Genomic DNA, 17,379 nt, shown 5'->3' on the forward strand with positions numbered 1-17,379 from the left:
TCGCATAACACAAGCAGGTCGCTCTGCTTCATATTCTGTATTCTCAGCTTTATGAGGCAGCACTTTCTCGCTGTTGCCTCATGAGACGTAATGTCATCTCTAGTTTATTATTGCAACTAACAGTTCCAGTGGCTGGCTGAATGACTAATTCTTGTTTTATTACTACTATTAAGCTGGATGTTTGGATGTAACATTCTGTTGGTTTAAACTGGATCCCAGTACTGAGACTGGTCAGGATTTACAAGTTCATATTTGTTCTTTTTCTAAAAAATTATATGAAAACCAATTTAGTTCTTCCACAAAACATTGGTTTATGTCTTGACTTTCAGCCCTTTCTAAATTACTTAGAGCTCAGTGTTGGGTAGCTTAATAAATAAAATCCTTTATAAAGGTAACAACTGGAGTAAAACTGAGTACAAACAAATCCATCCAAAGGTCACAAAAAACTCTGAAAGACCTTTGAATAGCATAGAGAATGACTGATCAAGACCAATTATTCTCATCTGTCTACTTGTCCAGAATTTCACACTTCAAACCTTTTGATGTCACTTTATGAATAATACAATGTTTTTTTAATCTTTTATTTGAACTTGCAATTAAAGTTTATTTTAAAATGACGACAAAGTAGAAAGCTTTAAAAACTACACACTAGTTCAGTAGTGCAGTTTACCTCATTCTCCCTTTGTATTGTCACTTGTTACACTCTGGTTTTCTCTATCTTGTTGGTTCACTTTTTTTTTTACCTTTCACCATGTATATTTAACACGTTTTTATCACCTCTTTTCACAAAACTGGCTGAAGATTTTCTTTTGATTGAACCTTCTGCTGCTGCTGAGAAAAATAAGGACATTCAGCTGACTCATCCTACTATATGATTTCCTTTTGATTAAAATTTTGTTTTATCTTTGCAGCTATGTAGTTTAAATCTGCAAATCTGTTTGTTCTACAGCCTGCAATCTCCCTACAGTCTCTGTGTTCTAGTTAAAGTATTTATCAGGCCAAAGCAATTGCAGTGGTTGCCTTAGTTTTTGCTGTAGCCACGCTCATCTTGGTGTTGAACGGTGACCTCTGAAGGTACAGATGGCCCTCAAACACACACATGCATTTTTTTTCTTCATAAAGTTCGTTTCCCTCGAGCTTCCTGAGAAATGCACACATAAGCATCTTGGCAAAGTGCAACGGATGCTGAAAACGCTGAATAGCTGTGAGAAAAATCTTAACGGCTGCTTTTCTCCCAGATTAGATCAACCGAAACCTGGTGATTTTTCCTCTAAATGCTACTAGCTCTCAGCTGGGACATTTTGATGAGTTGTTTGTTGAAACATTTTAGATGGTCTGAATGCCTGTACTGTCAAAGGAAATCTAATTACTTGACCTTATCCAACATGGATCACTGATGTTCTAAAGTAAGATTCATCCATCCAGTCATACATCTTCTTCCGCTTATGCGGAGTCGGGATGCAGGCATCCGGTAAAGTAAGATTGTTGATTTTTAAATCATCCAAGAAGCAAAGTCTTGCTGCCAGATGCTTGTACAGGTGCTACTGGAGAGACTGGGCTCCAGACTTGTCTTTGGGGGATGTGGTTACATTGCTGGGTCAGGTGTCAGGTGCCCTGCATCTCTCTTTGTGCCTCTTTGGCTCTGGGACTGTTTCGCTGCAGACCTACCACTGTGTTGGACTCATTGCCATCCTGTGGAGGTGCCTGAGGTTTTCTGCTCACGGATGTTGCACCTTTGGGGGTCAAAACTGCATCCTGATGCACTCTGGCACATGGCGGAAATCAGCTTATTCATGTGGTAGGCAATGCCTAAAATACAGACGGTGGAGATGCAAATGAAAGTCAGACAGTAATGCAGTGTGGCTAGTTAATCTGACCAAAAAATGTGACGAATCACATAGGCCCAAGTTGGTTTGGGATAGCTTCTATTGCCTCAAAATACCTAGGATACGTCAGGAGAAGTTAAAGGGTGTCTCTTATGGAAAGGATGTCTGACTTTTCCTCTTACCTCCATTGCACGTAGGTAGAAGATAATGTATGGTCGGATGTGAAACATTAGATTTGCCTGTTACGTAAACATGCCTTAAAGAAGTCTAAAAATCTTAAACTGTTCTTAAATCAGATTTTATGACTCTGTCTTCTTTTCATGACATCACTTCCCTGGCTTCCTCATTTGTTCCAGTCAGCAGCTAATTCGAATGCTCGAGCACCTCATGGATTCAAAGCCCTAACAAAATGCAATTTGAAGGGCTAGAATTACATAAAAGGAGGAAGCACACAGGACTCCACCAGCATTTTAATGGACCCGGCTGGAAAGTGAGAACATGAGTGGAGTGCCTTCCCGATGTTGAGATGTTAACCCTGAAAGCAAGAGACGGCAGTGAAACACGTGTTCCCTGAGGCTGAGACATCAACATTGAGCAGCAAGAAAAAAAAAGACAGACGATTCATCCCGTTTAAGCTTCTTCTGGAAGTCCTACTGTTGAGTGTTCTATGTATCAGACATCTTAATTTGCTAGATTTCCAACTTCATGTAAATGTTTATATTGAGAGATCTTGGCTTTCACGGGAGAAAACTGCATTGTTTGTGTCTTTGAATGCTTTATGACAGCGCTTATGTAAAATGGGTTCATCTGACATTAGATGTAGACTAAGCTCAGTGATGCTTTAAAAACAAGACATCATCCCAAGTTATTTTTATTCACATCTAAACAAATAAATTTAGAACAACATTATGACTCTTCTATTGCATTATTCCACTTTCCTGTCTGAGTCACAGTAAGGAATGACTGGTGCAGCAGTTGCAGAGTTGAGACTGATGCAGGAACAGGAGCCTCTGAGGTGAGGAGCAGGTGAAACTGGGAGTTCCAAGTGTCTGAGTCTCAGAACTGGAGCATGGAGGCCAGTGACTTTCCCCACTGCTTAATAAGAGCTGACATCACACAACATAACTCGCGTCTGCAGTCTGTTCTGCTTCTGGAACACGTTGTGTTTTTATGAGGGAGGAACAGTAGGAGCTGAATAGTTTGGATCCCACATTGTGTGTTAGTTGCACCAATAACCCACACAGCAGTTTCAGTAATTACTCAGGTCAGTAAACCTTAATCCTTCCATCTGAACTTTGACAAAGTTCAGACTAGAAGAGGAAATCAATCCATGATGTTTTCATCTGGCATAAGGCTAATTATTTTAAACATTTATCTGGAGATATCAGAAATATTCAGAGAAGATCTGAAAATGCCTGGCAAAGTTTTCACAGATTGCTTCTGTGTCATTTTGAGTTTTATTCAGCTAGAAGTAGACATAAAAATCAAGAGTAAAACAGAGATCAAAGCACACAGTTTCTCACAAGCTGGAAAAGCTAGCTGCCTGACAGGGCAGTTTTTATTACAACATTGGTGTATTCTGAGAAATAAGATGAACTTATGCGAGTGTGATCACTAAATGTACAAACCAGACTCTCAACATTGGAATAGACGAAACCCTGAAAGCTGGTCCGATATCAAAGGGTTAATAAGGAACTAAAGTCTTTCTGTCTCTGTGCCCCATCAGGACTACACCATCACCATGTATTTCCAGCAGTCTTGGAGAGATAAGCGGCTGTCCTATACAGGCATTCCCCTAAACCTGACCCTGGACAACCGGGTGGCTGACCAGCTCTGGGTTCCTGACACCTACTTTATTAATGACAAGAAGTCTTTTGTCCATGGGGTGACTGTCAAGAACAGGATGATCCGACTACACCCTGACGGAACTGTGCTTTACGGCCTCAGGTAACAATTAATTCCGACCTTTTAGCTGAAAACTTAAAAGGGTTTTCAGACTGTCGCCTTCTTTTTGGCACATTTTCCTGTTGGTCCTTTACAAAAAATATCCTGCATCATTTAAAACTGATGCTTTTGACAATAACCGATCTGCGTCTCTCTTCCAGTTGCTTAAGGAGAGTCGTAGATATTCTTCTAGCTTTCCACAAAGTAACCTATTAGGTATGTAAGAATAGCACAAAGAAGAAAAAAATATAACTTTTTGTAATGAAGCACATAAAACATTTGAAGTTTAAAGCTGGCAATTACATATGGTGCAGTGTTGCTCTAAATTATTTCTATCATCTGGATATATCATCTGGGAAACATAAGATTTTGAGAAATGTTGAAGATGTTTGTACTAAAGACAAGGTTTTCTTCCAATGACATAAATGCATTCACAGAAATCCCAGATTGGTTTGTTGGAAAATATAAGACATGCCATATTTCAACAAGCTTGAAATCTTTTGCTCTAGCGGAGGTTGATTTAAAACTGTAGATTGTACATATAAAAGGGATTTAGGGACCAGGTCTTAATGAGGAACAGTGCTGCCTCCGGGATGTTTGTGTTTCCAAAAGACTTCTGTTCAAAGCATGCAAATCTTTCCTGGGGAATGCTAAGCCAATTAATTGCTGCAATTGTTGCAAAACCCAAATTCAGTTTTGATCAATGTGTTGGTGTTACCAGTGTGTAGATTCAAAGAGATGATTAATCCACTAACAATCCATGAGGATGAAGCGATTTTGCTGCAAAAGATGGGGACATTTAAAACGGCAAAATGTAACAGAAAATCAGTGGATTTATTTATTTTTTTGTTGTGCTTTTGTGTTTGGGTTGTAACCCATTAGACCAAAGATAATGCAAAGTTAATGGAAAAAATGTACTCAGACACAATATCAGTCTTTGCATGAAATAAAAATGGTGAGAATTAGTTATTTAAAGGCTGAGTAATCTTTTATTTTGTTTTTTAATGGGCACAAAAATTCTTCAAATAGGGCGTGCCGTGGTGGCGTAGCGGTTAGCGCGACCCGTATTTGGAGGCCTTGAGTCCTCGACGCAGCCGTCGCGGGTTCGACTCCCGGACCCGACGATATTTGCCGCATGTCTTCCCCCCTCTCCTTCCCCGTTTCCTGTCAGCCTACTGTCATATAAGGGACACTAGAGCCCACAAAAGACCCCCTGGAGGGGTAAAAAAAAAAAATTCTTCAAATAGAGAGTCAGAAAACCTGGTCTGACTTGTAAATATTAAACCCATCAGCATTGTAGGATCATCCAGTACATATTTTTGTATTCACCTTTTTCATAAATAACTTGATAATTTCCTCCTCAGTTACATTTTTATCTTTATTTTTTAAGAAATTGTGTTCATGGTTGTGGTTAATATATCATCGTTAACCATTTCTCACAAGATGAAACTTGCCTGTTAGCAGAAAGCTTTCAGAGCAAAATGAAACATTCATTTTGATTATAAAGAAAAATTATTGAAATCATGGAAATTTCTATCAATGACGCACCAATCCTAACCCATAACATAGAGGATTTGGTGAAGTGATGCCAGGTGGCTGAGCAGCAGGGCTCTGACTGTTGACCAGAGCAGGATACAAAACCAACATGTTTTTCATGGCAACCCTTCATTTAACTGGAAATACTTTGGTACATTGCTACCCGGGACACAGAATAAGGAAAGGATCTGAATGCACTCGTAGACATATGTCTTTCAGTATGGTACGAGTCAAACTGCAACACTGGCATATGGCATCAACTGCCCAGTGAGTAATAGTTTCCTTAGTCTCATATGTTGTTGCGCTGTGAATAAACAGATACAGAACTATATATTGTCAGCATATATACATTTTTGTATATTAAAGAAAAATCCATGAACAGTTATGAACAGCAGATTATGAACAGTTCTTTAATTTGAAAGACTTGTACTTACAAATCCATAACATTTCTGTTGAGATCGGCTGTTTCCAATGCTGACACTACTTCTTCCTAATCTCATTGATTCTCCTCAATGAGAAGGAATCCTCAAACCAATGGTTCTCCTCAAACCAAACAGTTTGGTTTTTGAGAACTAGTCACATGGTTGATTAAGATCAATTTTTCTGACCACAGGTGCAAAATGTCAACGTTGGGATATTTGAGCTGCTTCCTTTTTTTATCTCTACACGACAGTTCATTGTGTTGTGAAATCAGCCAATTTGGTTTGTCCTGATCTTAACTTTGGCCCCAATATTGATCCTTTTTTTTATTTTTTACAAATGGGTACTGGAAGATATCATATTAAAGTTAATAAATCTGATGCCAGGTATTGAAAGACACATTGCCTTTCTTTTGTAACACACTTACTTCCTTGCTAGTGGGATTTAGGATGTTGCAGTTTCTCAAAAGCAACAAATATTTTGCTTTAACAGTTTTTGTGGAACATCTGTAGTATGCCTCTCCAGCACAGGTTAAATTTGTTAAGAATGTTATAATATTCTAATAAAACTTCACCTGCAAAGCTCAGAGGTAACTTGATTCGTTTTGTTTTTTTTCTGACTTTACAATCATCTACAATCTTGGTCCTATTTACAGGGTTTGCTCTGAAAGCATTTTGCTACAGTGCAAGGCTAATTGCTGACTCCTTAGCATAATGTGATGACTCTTTCGTAATTCAGCTCGTAACATATGTTTCAATACAGTTTTATTTAATTGTGTGCAGGTAAAACAGGAACATTCCCTGCTTTTTTTAACTTTGTTTTTAAAGTTAAGAACTGTGTTTAATTCATACTAAGCATAGCTTCTTCTGCTACACAAGCTTCTTTCACAAAATATATTTGTGATAAAACTTCGAAGACAAGCTGCCTTTGAGCTCCCTCTGGGCATTTATAGATCACAAGATATTCCACATAGCTGTTCGTTTCCAAAAATAAAGCCAGCAGTGCTGGACGACAGGAGGTGTGGGGCTACATCGCCGTAGCACTACTCATAAAATATGCATTCTTAGTTTTTGCATTCTATCTTTTTTATTTTTCAAAACATTAATGCCAGACAAAACATGTATCGTCTTATAGTGGCAAACGCTTAAAATTAAACCTGTAGATTCACCTTTTTATTTGTTTTTTATTTGAGTTCTTTTAACTCAGAACTCATTTATTGAGTTCTGAGTTTTATTTACAGTTTTAAAACTTTCGAGGGACTGGTTGCACAACTGTGAGTACTTTGCTTACCAAGTCAGGATGCAACAGAGGTGGGTTTCACGTCTGTATTGGTCCATTGACAAAACACATGGAGTCTAAAAGACACCTTAAGCCTCCTTATAGTGTTTTGCGAAGGGGGCTCTGGCCTCTGTATAAATCCTAGCAGCTGGCAGAGACGATTATGAACAAACTGTGATACAGATGTGATTTACAGTGATACTAAAATACAAGAAAACAAGCTACAATAAACATGGAATTCAAAACATGCTGTGCCTTGCTTGGAATGCAGTTGACAAAATCACAGACAGCAGACTAATGATTAGTGGGTTTTAGTCAAGGATAATGATTTAGGGGCATCCAAATAGGATCAAATTATTTTATTTGAATCTCTTAATTTTTAAGTCTGTACGGTGACACGGAAGACATTTTGAATAATGTCAACTTTGTATTAAAAGTGTCATGATTTACCGAATGACACTTTATGACAACAATCTTAAATATTCATGAAGACTTACTCATGTTCATAACAGGTGCTATGTCATGTTTATGACGGTGTCATAACAGTCTTATTCACAACCCGTCAAATAAAGTGTTACCCACATTGTTGGTAGAAGTTGTTCTTGGATGGTATTTTCATCGGTTTTCTTATCAGTCGGTCTCACGTGGCAACATTCGCCTTTTCTTCTCTAGATGAACCAAACATTTGGGATGAAGATTCACGAGAGAAAATAACAGGTTTCAACTGGACATCCTTGAACTTCCTGCAGAATTTCATTCTGTCCGTGATAAATATTGTTGCTGCCCTATTCATTTAAAACTTACAATTCGTACAGATGCACTCACTCATACTCGCTGACTGTGTCAAGCAACCTCTCACTGTTGGCAACACTCTACAAATAGTTGCATTATTGTGCTAAAAAATTACTATGTTTCTGGAAAATACACAATTCTGCCCCCTTAAGAGAAACAGAGGCTGTGGTTTTTCTCCAGGTATGCCGTCAACAAGTCAGATTCTGTGCCATCTGCTCTATTACATTAACAAGTTTAATTGAATTAGTTGATTAGCTTAAAAGCTTTTGTTTGATTCATTTGGTCCAAATGCATTCATGCTTCTTAGGGGGTCATTATCCTTCACAAACATATTATTACTATTGCAATTTTTTTTTACATTTTAACAAACTTGAAATTTCTGGGCTTTTATGGTTTTTGGGAGCATTCAGCCTCAGATGCTCAGATGTTGTTTTGTGTCTGGAGGAGCTGTCTGTTCAGATCAGGGGGTTTTTAAAGTCCACATAGAAGCAGCTTTTCAAAGACAGAAACAGGGATACAATGAGAGAGGGAAGCAGAAAGCATTAAGTCAGACCTGAAGCAGCCCAATGAAAAGGACAGGGAGGCTGGATTTACCCAGAAACAACTTTTCTTTTGAGGCTGAATGAACATGGGCCTTGCGGGCTGTTTTCAGCACTCTGTCCCTTCCTAAAGTGAAGCAATTCTCAGTGTATTCAGATAGACAAGACTATTTCCCTCTAAGCTAGTTTCCTTCCTCCGTTTAATCTCCAGTGCTCGTAATTTTCATTTCCCTCACTCTTTTTGACCTTTTCGCCCCAACCCTGGACCAGAATTTCCATCCTAAATAATATGTGTGTTTCCAGAACAATATAAAATGTAATTATTACAGAATATTGTCACTGTTCTCCTTGTTTGGATAAAAACCATTAATCTAATGTGTCCTCTTTGTAAGCATTCAATTGCCATGGTCTAGATCATGGGTGTTAAAGTGCAACCCCTAGATAATTTGTGACCCTTACAATGATTGTTTGTCCCCCTGGTTGGGGTTTGTCATATTTCTTTTTAAGCTTTGGCCCCACATGCAAAATACTCACAGGAGATTCAAGTAAAGGTTTAACAAATTTATTGAATACAATGAATGAATGATGCAAGGGCCTTGGTCCAGGAGGTTCTCCCTGTGTTGCTGGTATATTTGTCCTTCCTTCTCTACTTTGGCTCCAGTCGGAAGGACTGATGATCATATCTTTCACACTGCTCTGCTGCAGAATCATTATCCCCCAAAGGCTCCGACAATTATTCATCCAGTGTGCTTGCTGCTGAGACAAGGGCTATATTTAGGTTTCCCAAAATGACCTCAGCTTTGATTGGCACTCTCACATCCCAATTATTGGAAATTCAGCACCTTGGAATAATGAAGACAACATCAAAGACCTGTTTATCTCCACATCATCATCAGTGGCAGATCTCTGGTATGGTCACAACTAAGAGAAAGCTTTTCTCAGCAATGGAAAGAAAAGATGACACAGAGGCTAAGTTTAGTCTGTGCTGCTGGGCCTGAGCTGATGCAGAGTCTGAAAAGCTTCTCTTTAACGAGTCATAGTGATCACGAGGCCACATGTGGGGAAATCATAGTAAAAAGTCAGAGGTTATTAAATAACAAATACACATTACAACCACTGCATTTGTTTTGTCATATAACAAGCGCAAACATACATTTTATTTGTACTTTTATAAGAGAGACCAACAAAAACTTGTGCATAATAGTGAATTGTTAATAATAAGATACAGGATACCTGGTTCAGGAGGAGGGTATACCCAGCAGGAGTTAATGCAGAAGTTTTCAAGACACAGCTTTTTATTTTTGATTGTCCACTTCAACACATTAGCAAGCAAACTTACATACTGTATATTTAGCTATGAACTAGCAAATTAGTTTGTAAATCAAATATTTGGCTGGCTCAAAACTAAATAGTTAACTTGCTAACATATTTTGTTTGGACCTAAATACTTAAGTTGAAACTGTGACATTTATAAATGAGTGGATAACATGGTTTAGAAACAGCACCCCATATCAGACTGGCACTACTTGCGGATAGATGAAAATGTGTTTATTTGTATCATTTATTTGTGTTTATTTGCAATTTTATTATGGTTTCTGTCTTTGGACTTTTTCCTAAGGCTTTGTACTTCAGAAGCAGAAAGTCTGAAGAGGTATTCAGAAATACTTCCTTTCAGAAAGTATTTTCTGAGTATTTTGTGTGTTTCAGAAAGTATTTTCTGAAAGGAGACTGAAAATAGCATATTCAGGGATTCCAGGGTGACTTGTGAAAATGAAAAAGTCTTTTAATACCTCCTTACTCTGACAGTAAAAGTTCATCTGTCTTCACGTTTTCCCAGCTCTTTCACTGTCATGGACGCTAAAAGCCCATAAAAACATAAATATTTATCCTTTACCTTCTGAATATTCCTGGCTGTTCATCTTTTTCTTGAACACACTGAACACTTTAGGAAGCTTTGGATAAGTCTTAAAGCTGGTGAAGAGGCATGGACAGACAGTACAAATGGGAAGTGTCCATTCACTGACTTGCAAGGAGAAGGCTGCAGTTCTGTTTTCATAGTTGTGAATCCCTTAGTCACACATTTAGGTGCACAAACTACAGTCCAAGAATACTTTTCATCATCAGCAGAGTTTATATTATGCCATGATGGAATAGTTTTTTCTCCAAATCAAGAGAAAACAATGGAATCTTGGAGAATTTGTTGCAGCTCCCCTTTTATTTTTGTAAGCAATGTGGTTCTGTTGGTGTTTTGGAGTCTTGACCTTCAGAGTGTACTCTAAAGGTATAGCTTTTAAAAGCATATAAAATAATAACTCTGTTGTTTATGACAAAAATAAATAACTGAAACATCTTTCAGCAGTTGTTAAAAAAGGTCCCTTAATGTTTGTGTGTTTGTGGTAGTATGTAAAAGATGCAAACTCAACAGCACAAGGAACTAGCTGTAAAACTTGACCTTCAGAGTACACTCTGAAGGTCAAGTTAGTTGAGCATGAAGCAGCAAGAATGAGACAACACTTCCAAATCTGAGATACAGATAATGACAGAACCAGTGGTTAGGTTATACATGGGAACCTCCTGGTTGCTTCATTTTTAAATATTTGTAGCTGTGACTGATCAGAAGAAGAGACAGGGGCAGAGTCAGAGCTGAATGGAGGTATTAAATATATAATATACTGATCCATGAATACTTCAGGATTACTCATTCCATTTTACACCTTGAACAAGTCTACTTTCAATGGAGACAATATGAGGTGTAGCATGGCATTGATATCTGAAGAATCTCTGCCAATGACTGGCTCTGATAATACAAACCTGTTCAGATGCCATTAAATGTTGGCCAAAGTAGAAAAAGTTCATTTCTACAACTGTTTTGAACCAAAGTGCTTACTCACATTGCTGTTTTATATAAGTACAGTTGCTACGTTATTGCATTTTACCATGAAATCAGGACAAAATGAAAAGTAGTTAATTTTCTTCACAATGAAGGAAAAAAAAAGAAACCAAACATTTAAAAGAATATTCCATTCATTATTATACATTGAAGAACCCCAAGTGTGTATGTCAATAAATCAACATAAAAAATGAATAGGAATGTTTTATTTTGGACAGATTGTATTTCATTTGACAATAAATACTTTTTAATAAGCTTCACTGAGTATAATGCAGCTTTACGTATGTCTAATTAAAGTCTATGAAGCGTGCAGGGATCGTTTGTTTGCTCCACGTATTCCCTACGCAGCCAGATTTTCTGTCTGAATGAGTATAAGTGCAGGTCACCCAGAAAAATGCCTGTAATTTATCCTTCCATTTCAGCACATTAATTATAATCTACCTACATGCTACAGTGGGTATTTGGGATGACCTTTAATCGTGTTTTCTGTCATATACACACAGATTATGAGGCTGTAAATAAGGTGTGGCTCCATCCAGTTTGTGACGGTTGTTGCTTAAAACTTCACTGAAAGTTTCATCCAGTTTTATTGTTAACTCCTAATTACTGCCTGCTATAATTGAGACTAAAACACAAAGCTTTACAAAGGGAGAAGAGCTGCAGACGTCAATTCAGCAGAGCAAAGGCAATTATGAGAACGAGACGGATGGTTTCGCTCCACTCAAGGTTTAAAAGGATTTGTGTAATTCGAGGTTTAGAAGGTCGGTTCTGTGAGTTATGCTCTACCCTTAAACTTCAAGAAATCAAATGAACATTTTTTTTTTGTTTGTTTTCACCAAGGATCACCACGACAGCCGCCTGCATGATGGACCTTCGCAGATACCCGCTGGATGAGCAGAACTGCACCTTGGAGATCGAGAGCTGTAAGCAACACAGTTTTTGTGTCCAAACTGATTCAAGAGATGCTGAGTGAACCTGGATAGATCGGTCTGTTTTCAGATATCACACAACTCTGACACAAGAACCTGTCATGATCTTCATGTGGTGAAACTAGACACCTGATTTTCATTAGGTTAACTAGAGATGAAGAAAGCCACAATAATGTAAAACAAAGGATCAGTTCACAGATCTAGAAGAGTTTTACTAAAGCTTGTTACTACAAGCTCCAGGAGCTAAAACCAAGTGTTAGGGAAGCTATAGAAAATCCAAGTGGACAAAAGTACACAAGCCTGAGATAAAAGAATTATAAAATCCAAAGAAAACACAGCTTGTCAGAGCACCCTTTATAAATCTGAAATAATCATAATTCTGATTAATAAAGCAGGAATTTAACTACATGGTCATTCATGTACATGTCAGATCTGTACATCAGCTTAACTACAGATGTACAACATTAGCATCTTAACTGCTTGTTAATAAACACACATTACATTTGACTGTACATCCAACCATTTTTCCATCCCTGTCTCAGTCTTGGTCCAGCCATGTTTCCATCCACCCATTCTTCATTTTTACATCTGTCCATATCCTTCCTCTTGGAAATCCATAGGTGTTCATGATAAAAGAAACTTAACTGTGGGTCTTCCCTGTGCTTTTTTTTTTCAGTAAATTGATTATACCACCCAGACCATATTTGTTGTGGTTGTGGTTCACTTTCAGTTTTTCTATTGAAATGGTTCTCAACCTACACACCAATAGAGACTTGATAATACTGTATTTTTATAAAAATTAGCTGAAACATCAGTTTCCCAGGTCAGAATCATCTGAGGTTGTTAAGGTCATATTCAGCTTTAAGCCATCTAATGTGAACTGACAGTTCCTGTTTAACTGGACCTGTCCGGAGTGCCTCAGTTAAATAATTAACAATGCTGACATGAATAGTTAAAGTCTCACACATTATACAGTATATGTCTACATTTAGAGAGGGTGGAGCGTCTTTCTGCCGGGAGCTTCATGCAGAAGTCATACATATGCAACAAAGCCATATGAGCTCTCCAAAAGCTCATTGATATACATCAGTTTATTTTATGACTGTTTGTTTTTAGTTTTCTACAGAAGTTTAAGCAGTGATCAGGTCTGCAAATTAACCTTTGGCTAGACATGATGTATAAAGCAACAGATGAAGTTGAAATTCTGGAAATGAGCAAATCTTTATTCTAATGGATGATGGAATAGATTGCAGCTGCTTGTATCAAGGATCTTAGTCAAAATCCAAATCTTATGAATGTTATAAGTTAGTTTAGGTACAGATGGAACAGTAAAATCAAAGTTTAGCCTTTCAGATAAATTTCTTTGTTACCACAACAGACTAAAGCAACAATCTCACTACACACCCTAATCCCTAATCATCCACGTATTCCTGATGTCTATTAAAGATAAATAAAATGGATTTTCTGTAATGGTAAGAGGGGGTGCTCATTAGCTGTACATGTGCCTGTTAAATTATAACTTTCCCCCTTCTCAATTCTCTAACAAATTAAACTGATGCAGGTGAAGAATTTGTTTAATGCCATAGTTTTAGCGCCTTGTTCATTGGTAACATTGGGTATAGAAATAAGGCTCATGGCCATGGTCCAAGTTCCTCAAATTTACTGTGTCTAACAGATATTAGCTGTCTTTAATAATCGAACAGAAGCATGCTCATGCATGCTCTTCTGGGCTGTCTTATTGAATCTAGTCAGTGTAATATAAAATAGATGTTACATTTGAGCATGAAAATTAAGTGGTCAAACCTGGTAGCTCTGAATCTGAAGCACACAAACATTTCATACTCAAATACAGATTGAATTAGATCAAAATGCCTAAGTCTTAAATATTAATAAAGTAACTAAAGTCATAAAAGTCAAAGAATTTAATGTAATCTATCCATCTTAATGTGGAAATTTCAATAGCTAAGAAAATTGAAATTAGAAATAAAGACTAAATCTCTAGGGATATTACAGTGGGTTGCAAAAGTATATTCGCTTGCATATATTATTACACTGCAACTCAAGACTTTAGTCTATTTTGTTTGGTCTTATGTGATAGACTAACATGAAGTAGACAAAGGAGAAGGCTAAAAGCAGAATTATATTGAAAAACAATATCACAATTTTTGTACAAAGCACTGTACAATCAATTAACTGAAAATGGAAAACATAAGGCGAAACTTCAAGTACACAAAGAGATGGCTGTCCATGACAGGTAGGATAAACAAAGTAGCCAAAGACACTATGCTAGCTCTGGAGGAGTTGCACAACTCAGGTGGGAGAATATTTTAATTGAACCATAAGCCATTCAATGTGTCAAGCCAAATAGAAAGCTAAGCTAAGTTTCCAGTTATGAAGCAGCCATTTAGATGCTCCCCTGCAAACATGTGGAAGGAGGCTCTCTGGTCAGATAAAACAATAACTTAACTTTTTAGGCCACTTGCAAAACATTGTGCACACTTTTCCTCACACTAAGACATCACTCTCAAAAAACCAAACCCACAATAAAACATTGTTGTGGCAACAGCCTCCTGTGAGGGTGCAGCAGGGACATTAAAGTGGGGTAATTGATTTGAAGACGCAGTGGATCTCAGACTTTTAATAACGAGCACCTAGATACCAAATTTTCCAAGTACCACCACCATCACATACTTCAAAACAATACTACAATAGCACCTTTTTTGAGTTATGTCATATAAACAAAATTTGCCATTTTTAGTTTATGATTGATTGAATGTTTCAATTTTATCATGTTTTCTTATTTAGAAGGTAAATTCTTTCAGGTTTTGAGTTGAAAATGAATAGAAATGTCCCTCATGATACATTTTGAGCCTAAGTAGACATAGTGTCTACCTACTATTCATGAATAAAACTGGGAGATGGTTTCACAAAGGAAGAGATTATATTTGGAAAAAAAAGTACTCAGGTGTGAAGATATGGAGCCTTTTTTATTTATAAGACATGTTGTAGTTTAGACAGGTAAAAACACAAACTGAATTTAGTTCAATAAATCAGGAGATATTCGATTCCCTTTGGAAGAACTGACATTATAATAGGCAATTCTCCTTTTAAATCATTCAACGTGTTCAAATTATTCTAATTGTTCACTTAAGCCATTTCTAAAATGCTCCTCTTCGTACTGAAAAGGGATGAGAAAAATGAAGTAAAAGCATAATGAAGCTCTTCCGCATTTGATAAGCTGTTAATTCCCAGAAATCCTTCAACTGCCTGCAGATAAGATGGAGAGCCTGAAAAGAGAAACACATTGGCCCAATTAAATGGGTCTAATTACCGATGGGGCATTGGGGGCCGGGTCACTCTGTTTCAGCCTGTAGATGTAGCCCAGAGACCTGCCAGGAAAAGTAAAGGGAAAGGCTTTATTTCTTGTCCAACTCAGCCTCTGGGAAACTGGAGGATGTCCAGCAGCTGGAAGGAAGCATGCATTTATTAAAATACAGTCAGTTTTGAGTTTAGAGGACGAAGAATATGAGATGCCACATTTAGCATCAGATCTGCAGCTTTTGTTTGCTGTTTTAATGCACTGAACAACTTGACCAATAAAAAAGTTAGCACTTAGATCAAGTAAGAAATGGAATAAAATGTTCTCCTATGGAAAAATTGAGGAGTCGATAATATTTCATCTGGTAGAAAATTATTTAATCAAGACAGCATCTTGCTGTGTGTGTCACCTTACAGATTGCTACCATGTTTTTTTTGTCTTGTTTTTTTACCTAAACCTTTTAGGTAATCAAAGAAAATCTAAGTAAATAGAAGATGCAGTATTAAAATGATTTCCTTTATTAGGCACAATAAAGCAACTGCAGCAGTAGCTGTCACTTATTACAATAGCTGGCAATGAGTCTTTTTTTCTTTTCATTTCTGTGGAGGAGTCTTGAGACACTATTCTGTACAGAGATGTTTTATTTCAGACACAGCGAAGGATTTATGAGCATATTTATAATATTGCAACAGAGTCACAATTGGATTTTGGCCAGTACTTTGACTATGTGACTCAAGAACCTGGTTTTGTCCAACTAATTCATAGGTGGGCTTGTCTTGCTGCATTTTTCAAGCGTACTTCAATGGAATCTCTATGAAGACTTTTCTACTAGGGAAAACTATCTGTAACATCACCAAATTGTACAAGTCCCGAAGACGTAAGGCAGACTCAGACCATTACACTACTGCCACCATGTGTGGCAGTCTTAGAAATTAATCTTTCATTATTTTTAAACTAGGAGATAATTTTATCTGTTTTTAAATTTATTTGTTTTGAGAGCTTGCCTATTTTTTAGGATTGTGAGACAGATTTTGCTTTGGTGAGTTTTTATTTTGTCTTGCAGTTCTGGTGTGTGGCTATAGAAAGTGAACCATGTTAAGTTAATTGATGATTTTACAAGGGCGGTGATATTATTTTTTTACAGGTACAGGTTTATTTGGATAGATTTTTTCCCCGCAATTAATTGAAAGATATATTTTGTATATTCATCTTTGTCTGATGACTTAAATTTGATTGATCATCTGAAACATTTTAAGTGTTGGAACTAAATCAAAAACAAGAGAAATTTGTAATGGGTGAACACTTTTTTATGTGTGTTCACACATGAAAAACATACATTGACATTGACGTTTTGAAAAAGGTTTCAGTATTTCTTGTCCCCAGGGAATCTGCCCATATTATTTAAAGTAGGGCAGAACAAATGGTTGTTAAAACGGTTATAGCCAAGGCTTCCCCCCAAGTCTATGACATATAACCAGGCTTTCACTTTTGAAAGCCAAGTATTGCAAGTATTGACATACTTGCAATACTTGTGGTAGATTTAGAAAAAGACAGTACCCAGGTTTGAAATGTTATTCTTCAGTGTCATCAATCCACCAGTAAGGGTCCTGAAATTGCTCCTCACTAAGACCAGGGACTATGCACCACTGCCAGAGCTGCCTGTGTGTTAACTCCTGGTTTGTATCTCCAGTGAGGTGTCACATTTTTTGGAAACTCTTCCTGAAAGCAGTTTGCTGACTGATGTGCACTGTAAACCGTTTTCATTCTAGCTGATTCATTCCAGACTTCATGTTCTCTGAGTGTGAAAGTATTTCCCTCGAGTCATGTTTTTCAACCTGCAATATATTTTCACTCTCCTTTTTATGATGTGAAAGAATTATACTAAAACAGAAATAAAACTCTGGCA

The 17,379-nt window shown here is 37.3% G+C and overlaps 1 protein-coding gene across 1 annotated transcript in view; it reads left to right on the forward strand.

Moving 5' to 3' along the window:
* The window catches only part of gabrb1 (gamma-aminobutyric acid type A receptor subunit beta1), a 34,346-nt gene that overhangs the window by 12,229 nt on the left and 4,738 nt on the right, over positions 1–17,379 (forward strand). The window contains exons 4-5 of the mRNA XM_032547722.1: positions 3,553–3,773; positions 12,066–12,148. Coding sequence (XP_032403613.1) covers positions 3,553–3,773; positions 12,066–12,148 — 304 coding nt within the window. The remainder of the gene's footprint in view (positions 1–3,552; positions 3,774–12,065; positions 12,149–17,379) is intronic.

Source organism: Xiphophorus hellerii, chromosome 19, assembly GCF_003331165.1.
Source record: "Xiphophorus hellerii strain 12219 chromosome 19, Xiphophorus_hellerii-4.1, whole genome shotgun sequence".
NCBI classification, from domain to species: Eukaryota; Metazoa; Chordata; class Actinopteri; order Cyprinodontiformes; family Poeciliidae; genus Xiphophorus; species Xiphophorus hellerii.